This window comes from Callorhinchus milii, unplaced genomic scaffold (genome assembly GCF_018977255.1).
Source record: "Callorhinchus milii isolate IMCB2004 unplaced genomic scaffold, IMCB_Cmil_1.0 Scaffold17, whole genome shotgun sequence".
Classification (NCBI taxonomy): domain Eukaryota; kingdom Metazoa; phylum Chordata; class Chondrichthyes; order Chimaeriformes; family Callorhinchidae; genus Callorhinchus; species Callorhinchus milii.
The window spans coordinates 5,028,569-5,038,303 of record NW_024704758.1 but is presented as its reverse complement, the minus strand read 5'-3'; the positions used below and the strand labels follow the sequence as shown (position 1 = coordinate 5,038,303).

The 9,735-nt window shown below is 45.3% G+C and overlaps 1 protein-coding gene across 1 annotated transcript; it reads left to right on the top strand.

Annotated features, from left to right (window-relative positions):
- Positions 1–1,471: 1,471 nt before the first annotated feature.
- Positions 1,472–9,326, top strand: gatd1 (glutamine amidotransferase class 1 domain containing 1). Its single transcript, XM_042341637.1, has 9 exons — positions 1,472–1,501; positions 2,050–2,193; positions 2,909–2,985; positions 3,865–3,970; positions 4,636–4,743; positions 5,854–5,948; positions 6,567–6,660; positions 7,103–7,214; positions 8,441–9,326. The coding sequence occupies exons 2-9, from the start codon at positions 2,145–2,147 to the stop codon at positions 8,445–8,447; spliced, it is 648 nt and encodes a 215-aa protein (XP_042197571.1). The 5' UTR covers positions 1,472–1,501; positions 2,050–2,144; the 3' UTR covers positions 8,448–9,326.
- Positions 9,327–9,735: the final 409 nt, after the last annotated feature.

Sequence of the window (9,735 nt, the reverse complement as noted above, 5' to 3'; positions counted from 1 at the left end):
CGTCGGGAGGATGCCGAGTGTTTGTGGAACGAGCTATGAGCTGGGTCAATAGGAAAGTGTGGAAATATTTGCCCTGTTTTGTGGAAACTTGCGGGGGGTGGTGGAGGGTTGATTGATGCGATTGAGGTACATTTTACTGCCAACCTACATTTTTTCACTTTATTGATCAAAACGAAACATGGGGAAATAACACAGTTTGGATTGTCGCAAAACAATTCTATTAATTTCTTCTTCAACAAAATATGGGTGGCCCACTTGGTGGGAGCTACAGGAGCCTCTCAGAGACCAGCGCTCCACACAGACACAGAGACAGAGACCCAGTGAGAGAGATTCACACACTCACAGACAGACACAGGGAGACTCACAGACATAGAGAGACACACACACACACACTCACAGACAGAGACACACTCACAGACACAGACAGAGACACACACACTCACAGACACACTCACAGACAGAGAGAGACACACACACACACTCACAGACAGAGACACACACACACACTCACAGACACAGACACACACTCACAGACAGAGACACACACACACTCACAGACACAGAGACACACTCACAGACAGACACACACACACACACACACTCACAGACAGAGACACACACACACACACTCACAGACACAGAGAGACACACACTCACAGACACAGACAGAGACACACACACACTCACAGACAGAGACACACACACACTCACAGACACAGAGAGACACACACACACACTCACAGACACAGAGAGACACACACACACTCATAGACACACACTCACAGACACAGACAGACACACACATACACTCACAGAGAGACAGACACACACTCACAGACAGAGACACACACACACTCACAGACAGAGACACACACACACTCACAGACAGATACACACACACCCAAAGACACAGACAGAGACACACACACATTCACAGACACAGAGAGACACACACTCACAGACACAGACAGAGACACACACACACTCACAGAGACACACACACACTCACAGAGACACACACACACTCACAGAGACACACACACACTCACAGACACACACACACACTCACAGAGACACACACACACTCACAGAGACACACACACACTCACAGACAGAGACACACACACACACTCACAGACAGAGACACACACACACACTCAGACACACACACACTCACAGACAGAGACACACACACACACTCAGACACACACACACTCACAGACAGAGACACACACACACACTCAGACACACACACACTCACAGACAGAGACACACTAATAGATACTGAGACACACTCACAGACACAGAGAGAGGGACACACTCACAAACACATACACACAGATAAGAGACACAGACATTGAAGGGGAGGAGTGGGGGGACGAAAAGAAAGAGGAACGCGAGGAAGTGGGTCGGGTGGCTCCGGGGGGACGGGATTGAGGGGGACACCGGGGGGGACCGGATAGAGGGACACACACACACAGACAGACAGACAGGGAGAGAGGTGTGTGGGGGTGGGGGTGGGGGTCTGTGTGTGTGTGTGTGTGGGGTGGGGGAGTGACTGTGTGGGTGTGTGTGGTGGGGGGTCTGTGTGTGTGTGTGGGGGGGGGGGGTGGGGGGGTGTGTGTGTGGGGGGGGTGTGTGGGGGGGTGGGGGGTGTGTGTGTGTGGGGGTGTGGGTGTGTGGGGGGTGTGGGGGTGGGGGTGGGGGGTGGTGGGGGGGGGTGAGGGAGTGTGTGGGGGGTGTGTGTGTGGGGGGTGGGGGGTGTGTGTGTGGGGGGTGTGGGGGGGGTGTGTGTGTGAGGGTGGGGGTGGGGGGGGTGTGGGGGGGGGGTGTGGGGGGTGTTGGAGGGGCAGAGATTGGAGGAAAGATAGTAAATAAGGTTTATGAGGATAAATAAAGATAATAAATCGTTATCAGAGAGGCTGCGGGGGGGGGGGGCAGTGTGTGACAGGCTGGGGCGGGGCTTATTATTGTTGTTATTATTATTATTGATGAGTGGTTTATTATCGATAAATCCTTTTAATATATTAATACAATATTATCAATTAGCGACTGGGCCTTGAGTCCAGCCTCAGAGATCCAACACTCTCCCTCCCCCTCCCCCCACCACCACCGAGCGCTGAGCAGACCTCCCCCCCACCCCCATGGCTGCCAAGCCCACCTGCCTGATCGTGCTGAGCTCCGCGGCACAAGGTAAGTTAAACACAGTCGAATCCGCTTCACTGTATTATCCTGCGAAGCGCTTTTGAGACGCCTCGACGACGTGATAAGACGCGACGTCAAATCCGAGGCTTATTATTTGTTGTTGTCATTATTATTATTATTCGATCAAAGTCAATCAAACACTAACCCAAACGTAGCCCCAAGATTATGCCTCGCCGCCTCTATGGAGTAGCAAGGAGTGGTCAATTTCCAATTCGTCCAACCCTCGGGGGCGGTGGGAGGCGGGGGGGGGGGGGGGGATGTAGGCGAGGTTTTCGTGGAGCTGAGCTGGATCCAAGGTGACGCGCTTGGCAACGGAATGTCGTAACCAGACCAGCCCTCCGTGGGGGCCTACAGTCCGCTTCCCAAGCCTGGCAGTACTCCCGGGCACTGCTGATGGCGGGCACAGCATAGCCTGGCTCACCGGCAGGACTTGGAAGGGATATCTTACTTTATGATACCAACCATTCAACGACAAATGACATTTGTACAGCGCCTTTCACGTCAGGAGGACTTCCCACCCTCTGACTTCCACGTCCAACTAGAGTTGGCACCCGTAGCCCAGAAAGAGGCCATTCAGCCCATCTTGAATGCAAATTCACCTCATCATATTTGGTCTCGGTTACGCAGGGATTATGAAGGCTAGGTTATAAGAGAATGTACTGAACTATTACACTTGTGTTTTCTTTTCTGTTTTTCCCCTCAGGTGTGTCAGCCCAATCACTTTATCACTCCTATACAATATGTAGCACAGCCTTTAACTTGCAGATTGCCACTCCAGGGGTGAGTGCTCTTGATTCTTTCTTTATGCCAGGATGGTATTCAGAGCGTTAGAATGAAAGTTACTCCCTTTGCCCCACCAGCTGTCAGTCACTGAGCCACTTTCTCTCTGGAACCTCCTCCCCAATTCCCATTGCCTCACTCCTTTTCTCCCTGATTTCAAAACCCTCTTAAAAACATATTTCTTTCACCATGTTTTTAGTCCACGTTTTTAAATTCTCCTTCCTTTCCTACCAACTTAGTGTTCTCCATCGTCAGAGAAGTGCTCTTGAGAGATATTCACCCTATATGAAAAGCACTGTATAAGTGCAGGTTGGTGTTATTTAAGTTCGCTGGTCAGACCCACTGTGAACACTGTGTTTGGTCACAAAGGCCATGTGTCTATGTTTGAGAAAGAACAGAAAGCAGCACAGCTGATTCTAAGCTAAGAGGGGATGAACTTGTGTCCTTCTCCTGTTGTGTGAGGGAGGGGGCGGCCGACTGCAAATTATCAGCCATTGGGTGGAATCTCATTTCTCTAAGTTTGATCAATTGATAGCACTCTCGTCGATGGATCAAAAGGTTACAGATTGAGTTTCCATGTTAGAGCTGACAGTCCAGGCCGATATCCCAGTGCTGAGTTGGGCGGAGCGCTGCATTTTTAGAGCTATCATCCTTTGGATGAGACATTTACCAAGACCCAGTCCTGTCCAAGTGGATGTTAAAGGATCCAGCGACAGTATTGGATACGAGACAGCAGTTTCTACCAGTGTTCTGACCAGATGAATCAGACATTCACCTAATGGCTGTTCATGTTACCTCCTATATTTACCCTCAAATATTTTGTTAAAAATTCAACATTATAGAATTATGTTTTCCTACAATGATCTGTGTGTGTAACAGGGGAAACCCATGGACTTTGTGGATCTGGATGAGAATAACTTGCGCTGGATTCAGGACTTTCGCATGAAACCATGTTCAAACCCAGCCAAACTGGAGTCCATCGATGGTAAGATTCTTGTCCACTGTGAGGTCCCAGGTTAACTGCTTTGGTATGCGGAAAAATGAACATTCAAACAATTGACTGGCTCTGTTGGTAGCAGTCTGGCTTCTGACTCTTTGAGATCATGTAGTTTACATTGACGCAGTGCTGGGGAACGCTGCATTGTCGGACATTGTGGGAAGAGGTGGCATCCTTCAGACAAGAAGGTAAACTAAGGTGCATGATCCTATTAATAATAATCCATGCATTTGACATAGCGCCTTATCAAGTCGTTGAGATGCGTGAAAGGGCTTTGGGGAATATACTATAAAGTGAATTAAATGTATTTGTGGGCAAAATGCACCAGCTAATTGCACACAGCAGTGTCCCACAAACAGTCGTAGATTGAGTACCGCATTTTTTTTTGGAGGGATAATTACCACCGGAAAATGATCCGCCAATCGATTAACACCTGGCTTCCTACTTACTGCTGGATAACCAGGCATGTGGAGTAAGGAAACTTGCCTTTGAAAAGAAAGGGAGCGCTTCATAGTTTCCTGGCTGACAAATTGCAAGTTTTAAGAAGTTTGAGAGGCACTCAGGAAAAAGAATCATAAGCTAAAGTTTGGAACAGAAACAGTGCTAATCCTCTGTCATGGAGCTTCCTATTAATTGCTGTTTTCCATTCCCAGGAGCACGATACAATGCAATCCTCATCCCTAACTGTCCTGGCGCTTTGGTGGATCTAGCAACCAGCGGATACCTGGCCAAGATTCTTCAGCACTTCTACACTGAGAAAAGTGAGCGTTGTATTCTGTGTAACCTCTATATATATGCACTGCCTGAAAAGGTGTTGGAAGTATATTCAATAATAACTTTCAAAAAGGAATTGGATATGTACTTGAAAAGGAAAAAAATGACAAGGCAATGGGTTAAGAGTGGGACTAATTGGATACTCCGCATTTCAGACATCCGGCACAGGCATGATGGCTCGAATGGCCTTCTTCTGTGCTTATACGAGTCTATGATTCTATTCTATGATATAACCCGGACTACAGTTTACAATAGATATGTGTAACAATCTATAGTGTTTGTGATAATGTCTTTGGAGACAGATATCACTCGAATAAATGTACTGATATTTTCAATACATGTTGGTTTCTTTGTCCTTACAGACTTAGAAAAGTGAGCTATGAGGAATGACGAACTCAATCGTGGTTCTTTGGGGGAAGCTTTACCTTTATTGGGGCCATGTCTAATCCGCTACGTGTTGATAGTGTAGTTTATAATTAAACAGATTTTCAGCAGAGAAGGAGGCCATTTGGCCCTGTGAGTCTTTACCACTGCCATCTGTATTGTTAAATCATACCGTGGTCTTTAGTTTTACTTTGCAGCTCATGTGTTTTCAATAGAAACCTTAATACAGGCTCAGTTCATTATTGTACCGTGGTCCCAGTAGTGAGGTGCACTCCTGACTCCTGGCACTGATGGGTTCAGAAGGTCTACACAGTACAGCAACATTTCATCAATTTATTTTTCATTAGAGGGCATAAATACAAAATACCTAGCAAACAAGCAAATGGGGAGGTTAGGAGACATTTTTTTTTACACACAGAGTAGTTAGTTAGGATATGGAATGCCTTGCTGGGAGTTGTGTTTGAGGCAGAAACCATATTAGCTTTCAAAGAGAACTGGATAAATATCTGAAAAGAAGTCAACTATAGGTGTATGAGGAAAGAGACTGAAAGGATTGCTCTTAAAAGAGCAAACGCAGACATAGTGGGCGAGTGGCTGCCTTCAATTCTGTATCTTTGTAAGTTTTTAAGTATCCGAACTCACAAAGATGTTTGCTCAAAAGAGGGAGGTGGGTTTACCTGCAGTTTCTGAATGTTTATTTGGCGCAATTGCAGAGCTGATTTGTGCCGTGGGACATGGAGTCGCTGCTTTGTGCTGCGCTACAAACGAGGACAAGTCGTGGTCTTTCCAGGGATACAGTGTCACTGGGGTAAGAGCACAGAATACATATTAGTGTTTGACCTCAGATTGCTTTAATGAGCCCTGGGACTTGGCTCTTGCTTGGGAGACCTGCCTAGCGCTGTTTGGATGGCTCCAGCTCTTGTTTAGATGAGCCTGTTAAACAAGTTTGATTACGGTCTCCATGTGAAAGCTCGGCTCATACCACACGTAAGACTAGAATTACCTCTCAGTTTTATCTGTCAGTGGAAATACAGTAATAATCCTTTCCTTATCACGTCAATAAGTTGTTTCAAAGCGCTGCACAGAATATATATTGTAAAGTGGATTGACTGTATTTTGTTGGCAAAATGCGGCAGCCGAACTGTCGTGGATTGAGTGCCCACATTTTTTTTAGTTCTTAGAGCAGCTAAAGCACAGCAGTCACTGTTGCTGTTAAATAAATGCAATGTGTTGGTGGTATTGCACTTTAGAGAAATGAATTAGATGTAATGATGTTCCTGTCGTTGACGCAAGAAATTGCTGAGCTGGGTAACAGATGTGCCATGTGGATGCCAGTCCTGTATAGGCCATGGCAGAAACAGTGCGATCCAGAGGAAATCCCCAGTTTGTTTCCATCCTCGGTTCAATTGTCCAATTCTCTTTACAGATGTCTGTGTTTGAGTTGGTGAGGAGGAAAGACTTTGCCAGCCTCCCAATTATTGTGGAAGACTTTGTGAAGGACTCCGGAGCCACCTTTAGTGGTAAGTCTTACCTGCAGAGTACACAGTCACTAAATCCTGTCAAGCGCTTTCAGATGTCCTACCGACGTGAAAGGCTCGGTATCAAATACAAGGATTATTATTTCATTAACTCACTGCCTAGTTCTGCTTCAAGATTATAATGATGATAATAATAATCCTTGAATTTTATAAAAGCATCATTCACATCAGGAGGACATCTTTGTAAAGGATCTTTGTGAAAAATTGATGATTGTGGTGGTTGGGCTGTTTTGACACTTAGCGTGTACCATGGATTATGGTAGTCTTTTCAGTCACTGGGACTTTCTTACACGCAAAATGGCTGCAAACAAAAGTCACTACACTTGAGAGGAATTATTATGAATTGCTTTGAGATGTTTTGAATATAGTTCTTCAATGATTCCCATTATGACGTCCACACAGTCACATCTGAATTTCCTTTCAGCGAGTGAACCTGATGCCGTCCATGTGGTGGTTGATCGGCACCTGATAACGGGACAGAACGACCAGTCAACTCTCACCGCCGTCCAGAACCTCATTCTTCTCTGCAATGTAAGGTGAGCGGCACCTCCAGCCAAAAAGCAAAACCTGCCATGGAATTTGAGGACGCTTCCCAAACGGAGTGACCGGGTTCATTAAATTGCAGGTGGGTATGTCTCAGCCGATGTCAGGGTCATGAGGAGTTCAGAAGAAGGCCCTTTGATCTCATCCTTCCATCACAGAATTTTGCCGCCAAAATACATAGTCTAAACTTTACTGTAAATCCTGCTAAGTACTTTGAGCCTTCCCACCAGTATGAAAGGCACTATAATAAATTCAGGGATTATTATTATTATTGTTAATTATTATTACCAAACCGTTTCAAAAATGAGTTCCATTGTCTGGCCTCGTCCATCATTCCTGGTAACCCCAGGAATGTTAGTTGTTAATTATCTTCTGGGTAAAGAAATGCTTCTCATTGTCTGTCCTGAAATTGCTCTCTACATTCCTGAACTTATGCCTCTTGTTTTGGCTGTCTTGCTGTTGCATGCAGTCCATCACATGCCTAAGTGCCTCTGTATATTCTGTGTGATAGTTCATAGTGTGAAGTGGCTTCTAAGAATGAAAGTGCAGCTCATGGGCCCCTGTGTCCTGACCTGTGGATGTGGGGGATAATAAATTGATGCAAACAAAGCTTGGCATGTCTGGATCATGCTTTGAAGAGCGATGAAGAAACAAAAGAAGTTCGGGATGGTTCTCTCCAATAAATGTTACCCTCCCTTCTGCTCCATATGTAGATTGTCTACATAGACTTCCGGTCAGTCAATACAATTGACTTTGCGTCAATGTGACATAATTCTGGGTATTGGAAGAAGTCCAAGTCGTGGAGTTCTGTAGCTCAGCAGTTAGAGCACTCGCCTTGCAAGCGAGACACTGGGTTCAATTCCAGGCAGGGCAAAACCTTGGGCAAGTTTCTTTACTCCACACGCCTAATAATAATCCCTCCAAAACAAAAAAAGTATAATAAATGGGTCATTTTCAATCCACGACTGTTTGTGGGACACTGCTGTGTGCAATTTGCTGCTGCGTTTCGCCCACAAATATACAGTCAAATCACTTTACAGCATATTCTGTGAAGTGCTTAAGGATTATTATTATTAAGTCCCCAAATGCGAATGGGATTTCTTAATAAGGAAATCTGTTGGAAATTTTGTATTCTAGATTCCCTGATCTGCTTGTTATTTTAAACCTCCCTTATACAAGTTACATCGCTTGATCTCATCCAAGTTCTTTGACCTTTCAGGAAATAATTCCTCTTTAGTCCATGCTGGTGTGCGGAGTCTGCAGAACATGTGACTGGGCTGGATGAAGTGAATCAAGGGCAGAGCAAGATCCCAACCTCTTCGTTGTCCACCCTTTATAGGGCATATCGCTGGTGGATACCCCCTCCCCCATGAAACCAGCAGCATCCATCAAACATGGGCTCACCCCACACCCCCCCACCTTGGCTTCGTGGAAATAGCTTGCTGGACCAAACTCTGAACGTTTTTACAAGCCAAGAACAACAATCATTTTGGTCAGGATCACTGATGTCATTCTTACCCAGTAAAACTGCACCCACGTCAACTGTGACTAGATGGAAAGCCCTGTTAATGGTTTTGGTTTATACATTCCTGGCTTTTTCCACTCTTAATGCACTATTGTTTAAGACTGTATCCCTGTTAATTATGACATTCTCCCTGTGATTGATGGAGAGAGTTTACTTGAGGCCTGCAATCCCCCAGATGTATTGATCATTCCTCTTGAGGGGTCAATGAGACCTCGCCAGCAGAAATATCTGCCGACAAAAACAGGCACTAAACTTGACAGTAATTACTGTGAAGCTCTTTGAAATGTTGCAACCCTGATAAGGTGCTGTAAAACAATGCAAGTTTTTCTTTTCATCTGTATTTTAGCCAGAAACACTGCTTAATATGGGAGTCAGTCTCCTTGGATGATACTCTAGTCCTGTTGAAGAGGGATGTGACCACAACATAAGAACACGATTGACAAATTGCTGGTGAAGTGTTGGGGCTTAAAGTAGTGGATATTAGACCTATCTGTTATGGGAACCTCTCTGGCCATTCTTCCCCCTCCCTCAAGGATTTCTTATCTGCTTTGAAACTGAATAAAGTACTTAAGATTGCAAATTGCTCTCTGATTCTATTCCTCTTCTTATTCTCCTCTGTCGCAGTGAGACTGGAAGGCCAATACCATCCGAGACTGGCATTCACATGCCAGGCTCCAAGTTGAGAGGTTAATTTGCCAACAAAATACAGTCACAATGTAGCACTTTACAGTAAATTGTGAGACGCACTTTGAGATTTCCAACCTGAATGAAACGTGCTATATCAAATGCAATGATTATTAGTATTCAGGGTTGCAGCAACAGGAATAAAAGCATTGTAGTTTGTAATACTAGGGCTGTTTGCATGAAACCAAAACAAAGCAAATCAATCTCTTATTTGCACATGTATTTCTTTAACCATTCCTCCCGGGCGTTGAGGGGTGAAATCCTGAACAAGGTACTGGAACATTTCCCTTTAAGCCACTTGCTAT